Source organism: Hyperolius riggenbachi, chromosome 8 (assembly GCF_040937935.1).
Source record: "Hyperolius riggenbachi isolate aHypRig1 chromosome 8, aHypRig1.pri, whole genome shotgun sequence".
Lineage (NCBI taxonomy): Eukaryota > Metazoa > Chordata > Amphibia > Anura > Hyperoliidae > Hyperolius > Hyperolius riggenbachi.
In genome coordinates, this window is record NC_090653.1 from 23,404,068 (window position 1) to 23,423,333 (window position 19,266).

A 19,266-nucleotide genomic window follows, 5' to 3' on the forward strand; every position below is an offset into this window, starting at 1 on the left:
ATGAGGTCTGGTCACATGTCTGCTGAGTACACAATATCAATCCAAATCTGATCATACTCAACCTTTGTCCACATCAATCATTATTACTGTCCTGTACGTATGACTGTGCCAGCAGCCTCCACACACTACACTAGCCTCTGTATCCAGGCTTACATTTACATCACAGGAGCCTATGGGCAAAGATGTCCTGACACCCTACACGTCATCCTCCATGAACCTACAAACCTCACCGAACCGGACTGCACCGCAAGTGTCACTTCTCCCTTTCTCCCCTTGCCCTTCATAGGTAGCTACAGGTGCCCCTTAGTAGGTAGCCAGAGGTCCCCTCAGTATTAAAGTCAAGGGGAACCGCTAAAATAAAATGAACCAGATACTTACCTAAGGGGAGGGAAGGCTCTGGGTCCTATTGAGCCTTCCCCCTCCTCGCTCGATGCCCTTGCTGGCTGCCCCTATGAATCGCCCACCGGAGGAGTCTTCGGAAGCCGAGTGCTCTGTACTGCACCTGCATGAGCGAGCGCAGTACGTGTCTTTGGGAGCACTTGGGCTCCTGAAGACTTCTGAAACCCCCATTCAGCCACGGCAAGCAGGATTTGACTTAGGGCTGGTTCAGACGGACGCTTGCAGAGCGTTTACAGCCAGCGTTCAGGGCTTGGTGTTAAACGCTCCCATTCAAGTGAATGGGAGCGTTTGTACCAAGCTTTCAAGCGCGTTTACACAAACGCGGCGTTTGGGTCCCGATTTTCCCTGGCGTTCAAGGAGCCCCTGGAAGCTACATGTAGCTTCCAGGGGAGGTTAACCGCGACGGCTAATGTCCCCCTAGGGGAAGAAAAAACGCGACCGCATCCAAACGCACACGAACGCTGCTGAACGCGACGCCAGCAAACGCAACGCCTCCAAACGTCCGTCTGAACCAGCCCTTACTTGATCGAATACTGCCACCGCGGAGCCTGCAGTGGAACGAAAGATCCTTAGAGGAGCAGGAATGCTCTATAGGACCCAGATCCTTGCCTCTCCTTAGGACTCAGTGATCTGCAAACTTAGCTCTCCAGCTGTTAAGGAACTACAAGTCCCAAAATGCATTGCAGGAGTCTGACAGCCACAGTCATGATTCATAAAGGCAAATGCATTGTGGGACTTGTAGTTCCTTAACAGCTGGAAAGCCGAGTTTGCAGATCAGTGCCTCAGGTAAGTATCTGGTTTATTTTTTTATTCAGCAGTTCCCATTAACTTTAAGTATCTAGTGGTGCACCAGACTGAAGGGAGAGCTCGTCAATGGAATGCTGAGAGCCAGGTGAGTAACCTCTCATTTATGCTGTGCTTGGGACTCTGCATAAGGAAGGAGGGGGGAGGTGCTCGGGGAAGGGAGTGAGCCGGCCTTTCCATCATCAGGCGCCTGTAGGCAAGTGCCTACAGTGCCTTATGCTAGATCCGGCCCTGCCTCTACTACTTCAATCATTACTGCCCTGTATGTAGGACTCTGCCAGCAGCCTCCACACACTACACTAGCCTCTACCAGCGGCACTAACTAGAGACACTTTGATCATTACTGGCCTCTAGGGACAAGCAATACAATTCCATGGAATTCTAAATTTAAAATTTTCATTCCGAATTTCCACAGTTAATTTTGAAGCCCCCATAAATGCTGGCTTCACTAAATTTGCAAGATATCTTAAGCCCCATCTACACGATACGATTCTTTGTGCGATTCGATTACGATTCTATTTACGATCCGATTAAATCCGACATGTCCGATCGGGATTCGATTCAATTCGATTTGCCATTGCAAAACAATGGCAAATCGAATTGAATCGAATCCCTATTGGGATGTCGGATTTAATCGTATCGTAAATAGAATCGTAATCGAATCGCACAAAGAATTGTATTGTGTAGATGGGGCTTTAGGGAGAATAATGGAGACAAGAAAAAAAAATTCAATAAGTCCTTGTAGTTTTTGAGAAAATCATTTGGAGAAAAAAAAATGTTTTAATTCCGTAAAATGACATTTTGGTGTGATACACTAATATATACTAATTCCGAATACCGTCTACACACTTGACACATTTTAAGGAAGCAGAAAGCTTGGGGCCCCTCTCCCAGGTATCTTTAACCCCTTGTCACCTTGGCAGGCTGGTATGGCCAGAATTCGGAGCTTGGATTGTGTGGGGCTCCGCAGCCTGAGCTATACCAGCCTACAGGTCCATGGTATTGGGGTGGAGGGGGGGGGAGGGGGGCCTCCGGAAGAAAGAGGCAGGAAAGCCTCCCCTTCACCATGGATAGGACAAGGGGCTCATCCCTACCTCAGGTACTCCCACACCTGTGGGTGTAGGCCTGGGGAGGGGGCGGGGTTCATGGTGGCATCTGGTTTGCTATCAGTACAGGCACACAGTAACTGCTTATACTGTACATACTGGAGGTAGCAGAGATCAGCACACACTACAGCTAGGTTACTATCAGTACAGCCACAGAGTAACAGCTTATACTGTACATACTGGAGGCAGCAGAGATCAGCATGCTGCAGCTAGTTTACTATCAGTACAGGCACAGAGTAACAGCGTATACTGTACATACTGGGGGTAGCAGAGACCGGCACACACTGCAGCTAGTTTACTATCAGTGCAGGCACAAAATAACAGCTTAAACTGTACATATTGGGGGTAGCAGAGATGAGCACACACTGCAGCTAGTTTACTATCAGTACAGGCACGGAGTAACAGCTTATACTGTATATACTGGAGGTAGCAGAGATCAGCACACGCTGCAGCTAGTTTACCATCAGTACAGGCACAGAGTAACGGCTTATACTGTACATACTGGACACAGCAGAGATCAGCACACGCAGCAGCTAGTTTACTATCAGTACAGGCACGGAGTAACAGCTTAAACTGTATATACTGGAGATAGCGGAGATTAGCACACGCTGCAGCTAGTTTACTATCAGTACGGCTAAAGGTCCATACACACGCCGGACTGGAGGCAACGACGGGTCCTTTGGCCCCCTCCGCTGGGTGGGCGTTCCAACGACAGTCTGGCGTGTGTACAGTCTGTCTGCAGACTGATACGGCTGTTTCTGAGCGATCCGCCCGGATCGCTGGAACGCCCACCCAGCGGGAGGTGACGACGGACCCGTCGTTGCTTCCAGTCCGGCGTGTGTACGGACCTTTATACTGTACATACTGGAGGCAGCAGAGATCAGCACACGCAGCAGCTAGTTTACTATCAGTACAGGCACAGAGTAACAGCTTATACTGTATATACTGAGGGTAGCAGAAATCAGTACACACTGCAGCTAGTTTACTATTAGCATAGACACAGAGTAAAAGCTTATACTGTCTATTCAGAACTGTCTGGATTTCCTGCCTACTAACTCCTTGTTAGACCCCTCTAGCCCACAAGGTAACCATACATTACAGTACTCATTTAGCATAGGGTGATAAAGCGATCCCCTTTATTGGATGAGCAACAACAGTGTGGTTGATCGAAAGTCGATTGACTCGTGGCCCACACACTACAAGCGAGATCCTGGCGATTTGCCTTCATTAATTCGATCTGAAGGACCTTGTGCCTCCGTGCTCTGACACCAAAATTCCAGGGCTGCGGAGTTGGAGTCAAGGAGTTGGAGCAATTTTGGGTACGGAGTCGGAGTTTTCATAAACTGAGGGGTTGGAGTTAGAAGATTTTTGTACCAAATCCACAAGCCTTGGTAAGTATTAGACCAAGGAGTCGGAGTCGAGGAGTCGGAGCCATTTTTGGGTATCCGGAGTCGGTGGTTTCATAAACTGAGGAGTCTGAGTTGGATGATTTTTGTACTGACTCCTCAGCCCTGCAAAATTCCTGTATCGATTGAAATCATGTGAACCGCAGCCAATACCTCTATGATTGACTGGTATTTTCCATCCTGTACGATCGAGTAATTTGGTCGATTGGACGAGATATCAGCCAATTTCCATCAATCGGGGAAAACGGAACAATCTAATCAAAACACAATATCAGCGCAGCCAAGCAAGTCCTATCATGTGGAACACTACATGTGTCGCAGCCAAAGTCCAACGCCTCAGTAAAACGTCTTCAATCAACATACAATAATACACTTCAGTGCGAGTTTACTTGTGTCCACCACCGAAAACACCATAAAAACTGATGCGCTTACCAGATTATCACAGACCTTAACTACAGGGTCTGCAATATGGCTTTATGAGGTCAGCAGCAGGAGTCTTCGCAGCCGGTCTCCTCTCCAGACAAGCCGAACAATCTAATCCTCAATTGCAGTATTTCACCAGAAATGAAGCATGCAAAGAGACAATGCACATCTAAGCGTATCTACAGCGATTTTAATAGCTCAATAAAATGACATGAAAAAGTTTTAAAATGTCACTCACATCTGGGCCCTTATGACAGGGACCCACAAGGAAAAACAGCACTTAAAACATAGGTAGTATGTAGGTAGTAAAACATGAGTACCATACACATAGCTCCGCCCCCACTCTAGTAGGCTGGTACCGTCCCGGACTGGAGGAGAAGAGGACCCGAAGGTCTCTGAGTGGTCTCACTTCTCATGCCAGGCACAGATTTCTTATTGTGTTCTTTTTTGGATCTGAGCTTTAAGAATGCATCTAGACTCGCCTGTAATGTCCTGTACATACTGTCCCTTCTGCCCCTGATGAAACTTTGACAGTGAAACCGGTCGGGCGAGGCGGACGTGTGGCTGGACGGCGTCCTATGTTTTAAGTGCTGTTTTTCCTTGTGGGTCCCTGTCATAAGGGCCCAGATGTGAGTGACATTTTAAAACTTTTTCATGTCATTTTATTGAGCTATTAAAATCGCTGTAGATACGCTTAGATGTGCATTGTCTCTTTGCATGCTTCATTTCTGGTGAAATACTGCAATTGAGGATTAGATTGTTCGGCTTGTCTGGAGAGGAGGCCGGCTGCGAAGACTCCTGCTGCTGACCTCATAAAGCCATATTGCAGACCCTGTAGTTAAGGTCTGTGAGAATCTGGTAAGCGCATCAGTTTTTATGGTGTTTTCGGTGGTGGACACAAGTGAACTCGCACTGAAGTGTATTATTGTATGAAAACGGAACAATCGATTCTCCCAGATCCGATAAAATTATCCAATCAAATGGTCGATAGAACTGGAAAATCACACACTGGCAGGATTTGAGAAATATTCTCCATTGGTAGGAAAATATAAGTGACTGTTGCTGAATCCCTTAACTCAGAACTTCCTCTGTGCTATAAAAGATAAGTAACAACATAATAACCTTTAAAGAAAAACATTTCCTTGTTACAGCTAATACAAATCCTGCAATAACTCTGCAGTGTGTCTACTTCCTGCTTTTACGGAAGCAGACATAGGGATAACATCCTGTGTTTACAAATTAGCTGAGCTGCCGAGGCAGCCATCTGACACAGCTGAGAGATCAAATTACAGTTCAGATTAGTCACAGATGAGGGGATATTAGGCTATACTCTCTAAATACACACAGGGTGCATTTCTCTATTTTTTCCTTCTGTCCTGTGCAAGAGCACAGGTCCACTTTATGTAAGGCGTTGCTCAGGTGCACTGGTTAAGGGCTCTGACTCTTGAATCTCGTCTCTTCCTGTTCAGTAAGCCAGCATCTATTCAGTAAGGAGTCCTTGGGCTAGACTCCCTAACAATGCTTACGCCTACAGAGTGCGTCCTAGTGGCTGCAGCTCTTGCACTTTTGAGTCCGCCAGAGGAAGCGCAATGTAAATGTTTTGTGTCTTGTCTTAACATAATTGTGTGTCTTTTTTTTTTTTTTCTTCACATTCAGTGTTCTCCCCAGAATTTGTTTCCAGCCGGGTGACATGAAATAGTAGCCGGGTGGCATGAAAAAGTACCCGGGTGGGGCGAGATGAAAATGCGGAACAACTCTGTTTACAGCATAGGAGGAGGTGAGGAGCTGAGCCAATGACAGCCGGGTGGTCACCAAATCTAGCCGGGTGGAGCACCCGGCTAAAAGAGCCTGGGGAGAACACTGACATTGATAAATGAAACCACCCAAACGGGCCTGATTAAAATGTTAATAATATTTACATAAGTTGACAAATACAGGTTCAATTTAGGGGAGTGTCCACACCTGTACCTTTGTTGATTACAACTAGTGTCTCTCTGTATAAATAGCCTATCTAAATTTAGTCAGAGCAGCACAGACTTTGCTGGATACCAAACCACAGAGACAGCAAACAAAGAAAAGGTTGCCAAATTATATAAATCAAGAAAAAAGGATATAAACATATATCCAGAGAGCTGAAAATGCCTGTCAGTTCTGTTCTGTTGTTACCAAACCACGGTCAGGTAGACCAAGCAAGTCTCCAGCCACAACCGCCAGGATCATTTGTTGAGGAGCCAAGAAAAACCTACAAACCATGCGAGATGAAATACAGGCTCCTCTGCAAACATGTAGCATTGCTGTTTCAACAAAGTTGGTCTATAGCAGTCGAGTTGCAAGAAAGCAGCCTTTTACTGGGCCAAAACCATGAAAGCCCCGCTTACAATATGCCAAACAGCATCCACACAAGTCCTGAATCCTCTGGAACAAAGCGCTTTTGAGTGAGGAGACCAAAACTGAACTATGGCCCAGTGCACACCAAAAACCGCCAGCAGATCCGCAAAACGCTAGAGGTTTTTGGAGCAGATTTCAGAGCGATTCTAGGTATGTCTAGAGAGGTTTTCTAAACATGCCTAGCATTATCTGGAGCGTTTTTGGGTAGCAGATTTCATATATTGATACAGTAAAGCTGTCACTGAACAGCTTCTGTAACAAAAACTTCTGGAAAACCGCTCTGATCTAGCGTTTAGAGCGGTTTTCCACTTTCCTATACTTTAACATTAAGGCAGAAATGCCTCAGAAATCTAAAAAATGCTGCAGCCCCCCCGAGTTTGCGTTTGTGGAAAAAACGACCCACCCTGGTGTGCACAATCCCATTCACTTTCATTAGCCAAGCGGTTTTCCCCCTGCAAGTGTTTTAAAAACGGCTCCAGAACCGCTCTGGTGTGCACCAGCCCTTTGGAGAAGAGGCAACAAGATGTATGGTGACAAGTATGGTGGTGGATCTCTGATGACAGCCAAGAAGAATGGACAGCTCTACCACCTGAGAGTTTTTTCCCCAAATGCAAACTCGGGTCATGCAGTATTTTTTGCTGATTTCTGAGGCGATTCAGTCTCAATGTTACGTATAGGAAAGTGGAAAAGCGCTAGATCAGAGCAGTTTTCCAAGCATTTTTGTTACAGAAGCTGTCCAGTTCCAGCTCTACTGTAACAAAATATAAAAGAACGCTCCACCAAAACGCTCCAAAAATCACTAGGCATGCTTAAAATAAAATAAAAAACGCTCTGCACATGCCTAGAATCGCCTTAAAAAACATCACTTCAAAAAGCGCTGAGCGTTTTCTTTTACGCTAGCGGTTTTTAGTGTGCGCGGGCCCTCACAGGGATTTCGAGGTGAAAGACATATGGAGGCTGATATTTATTTATTTTTAAACAATGCACATAGCCTGGCTGTCCTGTGATCCACTGCCTCTAATCATTTAAACCACAGACCATGAACAAGCATGCAGATCAGATGTTTATAACTGAAGTCTGATTGGATTAGCTGCATGCTTGTTTCAGGTGTGTGATTCAGATCATACTGCAGCCATAGAGATCATCAGGACTGCCAGGCAACTGGTATTGTATTGTGGTATTGTTAAAAGGAAATAAATATGTCAGCCTCCATATGACTCTCAGCTCGGATTCCTTTTAAAGGAAACCTCAAGAAAACGAACAAAATGAGATTTACTTACTCGGGGCTTCCTCCAGCCCCTGGCAGCAGATATGTCCCTCACCGCAGCTCTGGAGTCCTAGGATACCTTCCGTTGCGGATGCTGACATCGCCAGGTCGGCATCCACTGCACGAGCAGCACTGTCATTTACGCTCACATGGTTTGCAGCGTTTTGCGCAGGGGCTGTAGTTCTGTGCAGAGCGCTCCAGACCACGTGAGCGTGATTGACAGCAGCGCACTCGCAGGTGCAGTAGAGGCCGATCTGGCGAGGAGTGGATCCCGGAGCTGCTGCGAAGGACATGTCGGCTGCCAGGGAGTGGAGGAGGCTCCAGGTAAGTAAAGCTCATTTTGTTAGTTTCCCCTGAGGTTTCCTGTAAAGAGAACCTGTAACAAAAAAAGTACTCACCTCGGGAGGGGGAAGCCTCAGGGTCCCAATGAGGCTTCCCCCACTCCTGTAGCTGCAGGCAGTCCAGCACTGGCTCCTCCGAAGTATCCGGCAATCCTCCCCCGACAAGCCTGACAAGCACTGATTTATTTACCTTTCCTGGCTCCAGCGGGGGCGCTGTTGCGGCTTTCAGCACGGAGATAGGCGGAAATAGCCGATCTCTGTCGGGTCCGCTCTACTGCGGAGGCACAGGAGACTTACACCTGCGCAGTAGAGCGGGCACTACGCCTGAACTGGAGCCAGGGAGGTAAATATTTGCATCCCCGCTGTTCGGGGAGCTTTATCTCCGCCGCCGAGGGACAAAGGACGACGGGGGAAGCCTCAATAGGATCCGGAGGCTTCCCCCACCCGAGGTGAGTACCCCCCAGGGGAGGTTTTTCTCATTACATTACATTTTCTTTAAGAAGCCAATAGACCAGGCTAATAACTATAACTAAAGGTGCAAACACAAGCAGTATTAAACTTGGCTGAAAATCAAGCGTGTACATGACCCTGAAGCTCATTTGAAGATCCAGAACAATGCGCCACATTCTTGTCCCTCCTCGCCTGCCATAGAAAAAAGGACACTCTGCAATAGCAGACCAAAGTGTATATACTGGACTCAGTACCTGCACTGTTGCCTGAGTGATTGAGTCCTGAAAGCTTTGTAAACATACACACAGCAGGGTACACTCCATAGTGTGTATAGAGCAGAATAATAAGATAGTTCAATAACTCACACATTGCTCCTGATGTCCCCATCACACACTACACACAGCAAGGTACTCTCCATAGTGTGTACCGTATATAGTATAATAATAAAAATACAGTATATTATTAGACACACGACTCCCCTGGTGTCCCCAGCGCGCGCGTGCGCGCGCGCACGCACGCACGCACGCACGCACGCACGCACGCACGCACGCACGCACGCACACACACACACACACACACACACACACACACACACACACACACACACACACACACACACACACACACACACACACACACACACACACACACACACACACACACACACACACACACACACACACACACACACACACACACACACACGCGCTAGGACTGGAAAACATTAAAGCATAGAACTGAAAATTAAACACCTCTCACCCCCTTCACTGCTACTGTAAATTACATACTGTCCTTTACTACAGTGGGTTGCGAAAGTATTCGGCCCCCTTGAAGTTTTCCACATTTTGTCACATTACTGCCACAAACATGCATCAATTTTATTGGAATTCCACGTGAAAGATCAATACAAAGTGGTGTACATGTGAGAAGTGGATTGAAAATCATACATTATTCCAAACATTTTTTACAAATAAATAACTGCAAAGTGGGGTGTGCGTAATTATTCGCCCCCCTGAGTCAATACTTTGTAGAACCACCTTTTGCTGCAATTACAGCTTTTTTAGGGTATGTCTCTACCAGCTTTGCACGTCTAGAGACTGAAATCCTTGCCCATTCTTCTTTGCAAAACAGCTCCAGCTCAGTCACATTAGATGGACAGCATTTGTGAACAGCAGTTTTCAGATCTTGCCACAGATTCTCGATTGGATTTAGATCTGGATTTTGACTAGGTCATTCTAACACATAGATATGTTTTGTTTTAAACCATTCCATTGTTGCCCCGGCTTTATGTTTAGGGTCATTGTCCTGCTGGAAGGTGAACCTCCGCCCCAGTCTCAAGTCTTTTGCAGTCTTCAAGAGGTTTTCTTCCAAGTTTGCCCTGTATTTGGCTCCATCCATCTTACCATCAACTCTGACCAGCTTCCCTGTCCCTGCTGAAGAGATGATGCTGCCACCACCATATTTGACAGTGGGGATGGTGTGTTCTGAGTGATGTGCAGTGTTAGTTTTCCGCCACACATAGCGTTTTGCATTTTGGCCAAAAAGTCCCATTTTGGTCTCATCTGACCAGAGCACCTTCTTCCACATATTTACTGTGTCCCCCACATGGCTTTTGGCAAACTGCAAACGGGACTTCTTATGCTTTCTGTTAACAATGGCTTTCTTCTTGCCACTCTTCCATAAAGGCCAACTTTGTACAGTGCATGACTAATAGTTGTCCTATGGACAGAGTCTCCCACCTGAGCTGTAGATCTCTGCAGCTCGCCCAGAGTCACCATGGGCCTCTTGACTGCATTTCTGATCAGCGCTCTCCTCATTCGGCCTGTGAGCTTAGGTGGATGGCCTTGTCTTGGTAGGTTTACAGTTGTGCCATACTCCTTCCATTTCTGAATGATCGCTTGAACAGTGCTCCGTGGGATGTTCAAGGCTTTCGAAATCTTTTTGTAGCCTAATGCTACGTACACACATGCGACAACGATCGTTCGTTAAGAACGACGAACGAACTTTTAATTGATGAAAGAACGACCTAAGTAAAGGTAGTTTTAAAATGTGTGTAACGATCTGATCGTTGGAACGAACGTTACATCACAGAAAGCAACTATTGCGCCTGCGCATAAAAATGAGAAGTTCCATGGAGAAATAGTGAAATGCGCATGTCAAGCCTAGTACGAACGATCGTTTCCAACGATGTACTACTTTTGCAAACGATCGTCGTTGGTTAAAATCCGCCGAGACAGAACTTTCTTTTGTAGCGATTTGGCTCGTTCGTCGTTTGCCTTAATAGTCGGTGGTTCGTTTTTTGTAACGATCGTCGTTGGTAAAGATCGGGGGAACGATCGTTACAAACGACTATAGTCGCATGTGTGTACGCACCTTAAGCCTGTTTTAAATTTCTCAATAACTTGATCCCTGACCTGTCTTGTGTGTTCTTTGGATTTCACGGTGTTGTTGCTCCCAATATTCTCTTAGGGCTGGTGCACACCGAGCGGCTTTTTCAGCGTTTCTGCAGCCGATTGCGGCTGCGGATCCGCTTGGTCAATGTATCTCAATGGGGTGGTTCACACCAGAGCGGGAGGCATTTTGCAGAAACGCATACTCCAGGGGTGAGGCATTTTTTGGATTGTGGATGCGTTTCTGCCTCAATGTTAAGTATAGGAAAACCGCAAACCGCTCTGAAAAACGGCAGTTCAGAGCGGTTTTGCAGGCGTTTTTGTTACAGTAGCTGTTCAGTAACAGCTTTACTGTAACAATATCTAAAATGTACTACACCAAAACCGCTTCACAAAACTGCAAAATGCTAGCTGAAACGCTACAGAAGAATAACAAAAAGCGTTTCAAAATCTGCTAGCGGGTTTTGGTGTGCACCAGGCCTTAGACAACCTCTGAGGCCCTCACAGAGCACCTGTATTTGTACTGACATTAGATTACTCACAGGTGCACTCTATTTAGTCATTAGCACTCAACATGCAATGTCTATGGGCAACTTACTGCACTCAGACCAAAGGGGGCCGAATAATTATGCACACACCACTTTGCAGTTATTTATTTGTAAAAAAAAAATGTTTGGAATCATGTATGATTTTCGTTCCACTTCTCATGTGTACACCACTTTGTGTTGGTCTTTCATGTGGAATTCCAATAAAATTGATTAATGTTTGTGGCAGTAATGTGACAAAATGTGGAAAATTTCAAGGGGGCCGAATACTTTTGCAACCCACTGTATATATACACTGTCTGTCCTTGTACAGTATTGTCTGTGTCTGTTAAGCTACTACCAAGTCAAATTCCTTGTAAGTGCAAATTTATTTGGCCAAATAAATTGATTCTGATGCAGACACGGGGAGAACATACAAACCCCTTGCAGATAGCGCACTGGCTGGGATTCAAACCGGGGACCAATCACTACAAGGCAAGAGTGCTATTCACTACATCACCGTAATGTATATTATAACACACATAGGACCCTTACCCCGATGTTCCCAGTGCACACTACAGGATATTGCCCATAGTATATATATAGAACAGTAATAATACAATACAATATAGTATACAAGATCTTCCCCTTAGTTTCACCAACACACACCACACACAGCAGGGCACTTTCATTAGTGTGTATATACCAGCCTTTCTCAACCTTCTTACCCTGGAGGAACGCTGCAAATAATTTTTGGATCTCGATGAACCCCGGCATTTATTTTGCTGGAGGCGTGGTCTTTAAAAGTAGGTGTGGCTGTATATTTTACTACCCCCTATTACACTGACACTTATTATACTGTCTGTTTATCCTTTTTATTTTTTTTAATGTGCATTTTTATTAATGTGCTCATTATTATTCTGCCCCCCAAAATTAGTACTTCTTTTTACAGTACCCTCTATTATAATGTGCCCCTATTATACTTCCCCCACGATGGGGGGAAACGCTAAGGAACCCCTGCAAAATACTGAAGGAACCCCGGGGTTCCAGGGAACCCTGTTTGAGAAAGCCTGTAATATACAGTAGTATAGTAATACAATGACACACACAGGTCCTTCTCCTGCCCTGTTGTCCCCAGCACACACTAGACACACAGCAGGGCACTCTCCATAGTGTGTGTACAGCACAGTAATAATGATATAAGGAAACTTTTCATGTTAAGTACATAGTATGGTAACATAATACTATCACACACAGGTCCCCTCCTCTCCCTGGTGTCCCCAGCACACACTGTACACAGCACAGACAGCCGGGCACTCCCCATACTGTGTATATAGTAATATAATAACCCCCCCTTTCCCCGACACACCACACACAGCAGTGCATTCTCCATAGTGTTTATACAGCACAGTAATAATGATATAAGGATACTCTCCATGTTGTGTACATAGTATGGAAACATAAGAATATCACACACAGACCCCCCTCCTCCCCTAGTGTCCCAGCACAGACAGCAGGGAACTCTCCATACTGTGTATCTATATATATAAAATCGGATGTATGTATGTATGTGTGTGTGTGTGTATGTGTGTGCCTGTGTATGTGCCGCGATCACGCAAAAACCGCTTGACCGATTTGAACGAAACTTGGTACACAGATCCCTTACTACCTGGGATGATACGTTCTGGGGGTCTCGCGGCCCCCCTGCACACGTGGGCGGAGCTACAAACAGCCAATCAGATTTCACCCATTCAAGTCAATGGAAAAAATGTAAAAAGCTGCCATTCTCACAGTAAACAAGCCAGAGTCGCCACACATGGCACAGTTGGTCACTTCGTGACCGAGGTTACAAATCCAGGAAAAGTGGGCGGAGCATAAAACAGCCAATCAAATTTCAGCCATTCATTTTAAATGGGAAAATGTAAACTGCGACCATTCTTAGACTGTTAATCGCAGGGTTCTCAAACTTGGCACACTTGGTCACTGGGTGAATGTGATTAAGATTCGAGAAAGTGGGTGGAGCCTACAACAGCCAATCAAAATTCACCTATTGATTTTCAAGGGGAATATTTAAACTGCTGCCATTCTTACAACTGTTAATGGCAGAGGCTTCAAACTTGCTACAGTCGGTCTTTGGGTGACTGGGGTCAAAATTCACAAAAGGGGCGGGGCCACAAACAGCCAATCAGATTTCCTTGGTGGATAAACTGCTTCCATTCACACATTTTTGATGCCAGGAACCTGAAAGCTCACAAACTTGGTCATTGAGTGATGTGTGTGTCCAGGTTACAAAAAGTGGGCGGAGCCAAAAACAAATTTTACTAAAAAAAAAATATAAACTGAAGCCATTCTTACACCGTTAATGGCAGTGTTCTCAAACTTTGCACAGTTGGTCACTGGGTAAATGAGATTAAGAATTGGAAGGTAGGTGGAGCCTACAACAACCAATCAGAATTCACCTTTCGGTTTTCAAAGGGAATATTTAAGCTGCTACCATTCTCTTATACTGTTAATAGCAGATGCCTCAAACCTGGTACAGTTGGTCACTGGGTGACTGGGGTTCAAATTCAGAAAGGGGGCGGAGCCACAAACAGCCAATCAGATTTGTTTATTTTTTAATGGGAATATACAAAGTATTGATACCAAGGACCCCAAAGCTGATACACTTGATAATTGAGTGACTGTATGTCAAGGTTAGAAATAGTGTGCGGCGCCAACAACTTAATTTTTTACATGGCAGGGTTCCCAAACTTGACCCAATTGGCCACTGGGTGACTGGGATTAATATTCAGAAATGTGGGTGGAGCCTAAAAACAGCCAATCAAAATTTACCTATTGATTTTCAAGGGGGAACATTTACATTGCTACCATTCTTACACTGTTAATGGCAGAGGTCTCAAACCTGATACAGTCAGTCACTGGGAGACTGGGGTTTACATTCTGAAAAGGGAGTGGGCCAAAAACAGCCAATCAGATTTGTTTAATTTCAATGGTAAAATGCAACTTATTGATGCCAAAGACCACACAGCTCATAAACTTGGTCATTGAGTGACTGTATGTCAAGGTTAGAAATAGTGGGCAGAGCCAAAAACAACTAACTTTTTACATGGGAAAATATAAATTGCAGCTATTCTTACACTATTAATGGCAGGGTTCTCAAACTTGGCACAGTTGGTCACTGGGGGACTAGGATTAATATTTGGAAAAGTAGGTGGAGCCTACAAGAGCCAATCAAAATTCACCTATTGATTTTCAAGGGGAATACTGAAACTGCTGTCATTCTTACACTGTTAATGGCAGAGGCCTCAAACCTGCTACAGTCGGTCATCAAGTGACTGGGGTTCAAATTCACTAAAGGGGTCGAGCCACAAACAGCCAATCTGATTTGCTTTTTTTGGATAAACTGCTTCCATTCACACAATTTTGATGCCAGAAACCCAAAAGCTCACAAAATTGGTCATTGAGTAGTGACTGTGTGTCAAGGTTACAAAAAGTGGGTGGAGTCAAAAACAGATTTTTTTCTGGGAAATTGTAAACTGCAGCCCTTCTTCGCTGTTAATGGGATCTCAAACTTTGCACAGCTGGTTACTTGTGACTGGGATTAATATTCAGAAAAGTGGGTGGAGCCTAAAAAAGCCAATCAAAATCACCTGTCGATTTTAAAGGGGAATATTAAAAATGCTACCATTCATTGCACTGTTAATGGCACAAGCCTCAAACCTGGTACAGTTAGTCATTGGGGTTCAAATTTAGAAAAGAGGACAGAGCCACAAACAGTTTCATTTCTTGGGAAAATACAAATTATTGATGCCAAGGACCCCAAAGCTCACAAACTTGGGCATTGAGTGACTGTATGTCCAGGTTACAAAAAGTAGGCGGAGCAAAACAAATTTCACTGGGAAAATGTAGACTGCGGGCCTTATTACACTGTTAATGGCAGGGTTCCCAAACTTTGCCCAGATGGTCACTGGGTGACTGAGATTAATATGGAGCCTATAATAGCCAATCAAAATTCACCTGTTGATTTTCAAGGGGAATATTTAAATTGCTGCCATTTTTATACTGGTAATAGCAGATGCCTCAAACCTGCTACAGTTGGTCATTGGGTGACTGGGGTTCAAATGCTGGAGAGCGACAAAGCCACAAACAGCCAATCTGATTTGTTTAATTTCTATGGGAATATACAAATGATTGATGCTAAAGACACCAAAGCTCACAAACTTGGTCATTAAGTGTTTGTGCGTTAGGGTTAGAAGAAGTGGGCGGAACCAACACAAGTCAAAAACATACCCGGGCAACGCCGGGCAATCAGTGGGTGGAGAAAAATACAAATTTCACTGGGAAAATGTAAACTGCAGCCATTCTTACACTGTTAATGGGAGGGTTATTAAACTTTGCACAGTTGGTCACTCAGTGAATGGGATCAATATTCAGAAAAGTGGGTGGAGCCTACAAAAGTGTATTAAGCTTCACCTATTGCTTTTGAAGGGAATATTTAATTGCTACCATTTTTGCACTGTTATTGGCACAGGCCTCAAACCTGGTACAGTTGGTCATTGGGTGACTGGGGTTCAAATTCAGAAAAGGGGGTGGAGCCACAAACAACCCATCAGATTTTTTCATTTCAATGCAAATTACTGATGCCAAAGACTACAAGGCTCACAAGCTTGGTCATTGAGTAATTGTGTGTTAGGGTTAGAAAGAGTGGGTGGAGCCGACACCAGCCAAATACCTACCCGTGCAACGCCGGGCAATCAGCTAGTAGTAATATATAATAACAAATACAGGGCCCCTCCTCCCTGGTGTCCCCAGTACACACAGCAGGGTACTCTCCATAGTGTGTATATAGTAATATATAATAACAAATACAGGGCTCCTTCTCCCTGGTGTCCCCAGTACACACAGCAGGGTACTCTCCATAGTGTGTATATAGTAATATAATAACAATTACAGCGTCCCTCCTCCTTGGTGTCCCCAGTACACACAGCAGGGTACTCTCCATAGTGTGTATATAGTAATATAATAATTACAGGGTCCCTCCTCCCTGGTGTCCCCAGTACACACAGCAGGGTACTCTCCATGGTGAATATATAGTAATATAATAAATACAGGGTCCCTCCTCCCTGGTGTCCCAGCACCTACTTTATACACGGTAGTGTATTCTCCATTATTACAGTACAGTAATAACCATATAAGGATATTCTCCATGTTGTGTATATAGTACAGTAACATAACAATAACATCACACACAGGTCCCCTCCTCCCCCTGGTGTCCCAGCACACACTGTACGCAGCACAGACAGCGGGGCACTCTCCATACTGTGTATATAGTAATATAATAAATACAGGGTCCCTCCTCACTGGTGTCCCCAGTACACACAGCAGGGTACTCTCCATAGTGTGTATATAGTAATATAATAACAATTACAGGGTCCCTCCTCCCTGGTGTCCCCAGTACACACAGCAGGGTACTCTCCATAGTGTGTATATAGTAATATAATAACAAATACAGGGTCCTTCCTCCCTGGTGTCCTCAGTACACACAGCAGGGTACTCTCCATAGTGTGTATATAGTAATATAATAACAATTACAGGGTCCCTCCTCCCTGGTGTCCCCAGTACACACAGCAGGGTACTCTCCATAGTGTGTATATAGTAATATAATAACAAATACAGGGTCCCTCCTCCCTGGTGTCCCCAGTGCACACAGCAGGGTACTCTCCATAGTCTGTATATAGTAATATAATAACAATTACAGGGTCCCTCCTCTGTGGTGTCCCCAGTACACACAGCAGGGTACTCTCCATAGTGCGTATATAGTAATATAATAACAAATACAGGGTCCCTCCTCCCTGGTGCCCCCAGTACACATAGCAGGGTACTCTCCATAGTGTGTATATAGTAATATAATAACAATTACAGGGTCCCTCCTCTGTGGTGTCCCCAGTACACACAGCAGGGCACTCTCCATAGTGTGTATATAGTAATATAACAATTACAGGGTCCCTCCTCCCTGGGGTCCTCAGTACACACAGCAGGGTACTCTCCATAGTGTGTATATAGTAATATAATAACAATTACAGGGTCCCTCCTCTGTGGTGTCCCCAGTACACACAGCAGGGCACTCTCCATAGTGTATATATAGTAATATAATAACAAATACAGGGTCCCTCCTCCCTGGGGTCCCCAGTACACACAGCAGGGTACTCTCCATAGTGCGTATATAGTAATATAATAAATACAGGGTCCCTCGTCCCTGGTGTCCCCAGTACACACAACAGGGTACTCTCCATAGTGTGTATATAGTTATATAATAACAAATACAGGGTCCCTCCTCCCTGGTGTCCCCAGTCCACATAGCAGGGTACTCTCCATAGTGTGTATATAGTAATATAATAAATACAGGGTCCCTCGTCCCTGGTGTCCCCAGTACACACAACAGGGTACTCTCCATAGTGTGTATATAGTTATATAATAACAAATACAGGGTCCCTCCTCCCTGGTGTCCCCAGTCCACATAGCAGGGTACTCTCCATAGTGTGTATATAGTAATATAATAACAATTACAGGGTCCCTCCTCCCTGGTGTCCATTATTACAGTACAGTAATAACCATATAAGGATATTCTCCATGTTGTGTATATAGTACAGTAACATAACAATAACATCACACTCAGGTCCCCTCCTCCCCCTGGTGTCCCAGCACACACTGTACGCAGCACAGACAGAAGGGCACTCTCCATACTGTGTATATAGTAATATAATAACAGTGATAGTGATATAAGGATACTCTCTCCATGTTGTGTATATAGTACAGTAACATAACAATAACATCACACACAGACCCCTCTCCTCCCCCTGGTGTCCCAGCACACACTGTACGCAGCACAGACAGCAGGGCACTCTCCATACTGTGTATATAGTAATATAATAACAACCACACACACCCCCTCCCACCCCATTGTCCCCAGCACACTATATACACAGCAGTGGACTCCCCAGCACAGTGATAGTGATATAAGGATACTCTCCATGCTGGACGACATGGTGTCTCCGGTTTCTCTTCTTCTCTCGGGTGTCTCTGAAATTCTCTCCTCTTCCGTCTTCCGGTGTCTCTGCACTCCGCTTCCTGTTCCCGAATGACGTCACCGTCCCCTCAGCCAGTGTGACGGGGCGCCGGGTATCGGGGGAGGGGCTTAGCGCTGTCTGGTGGCGCTGGGCGGGGCGGGTGATCTCAGAGTCTTGTGACCGTTGGTGACGCCAGGGAGGGGGCGGGGCAGCTTTGACATTCCAATGCGGTGGGCGTGGTCAGAGCTCATTCATAAAATCCGTCAGTCGGTAGGCGCTGCGTGACGTGCCTGTTGGTGGGCGGAGTCTTGTTACCTTTCTAGCAGCCAGTCAGGTCAGGTGTTGTGAGCAGCTGAGGTCACAGAGTGGAGTGGGGCGGCTGGCAACAGTGGAGGACGGGGATGTACCATCATACATGAGGCACAGAGGAGGAGGGTGCAGGCATAGCTCCCAACTGTCCCTCTTTTGAACTGACAGTCCCTCTTTGGGAGCCCTGTCCCTCTTTCCTCCTCTTTCAGGACTTTGTCCCTCTTTCTATGTAAATATATATATTTCTCTGCTAAAATAGTGTTTGACTGTAAACTTTATTCCCATCCTTTAAACTGATATATTACTAATTTCAAAATGTTACTATGAAGGAAAATGAACCAGGATAGGAAGGACCAGTGTGGTTTAATTATAAAACAACATTTTTTTTCTTA

At 45.3% G+C, this 19,266-nt stretch overlaps 1 protein-coding gene across 1 annotated transcript in view; it reads right to left on the bottom strand.

The window, feature by feature from the left end:
• CHMP1B (charged multivesicular body protein 1B) overlaps nucleotides 1-18,685 on the bottom strand; it is a 36,899-nt gene extending 18,214 nt beyond the window's left edge. The window contains exon 1 of the mRNA XM_068250060.1: nucleotides 18,525-18,685. Within this exon, the coding sequence (XP_068106161.1) occupies nucleotides 18,525-18,543 (19 nt within the window). The 5' untranslated portion in view covers nucleotides 18,544-18,685. The remainder of the gene's footprint in view (nucleotides 1-18,524) is intronic.
• Nucleotides 18,686-19,266: the final 581 nt, after the last annotated feature.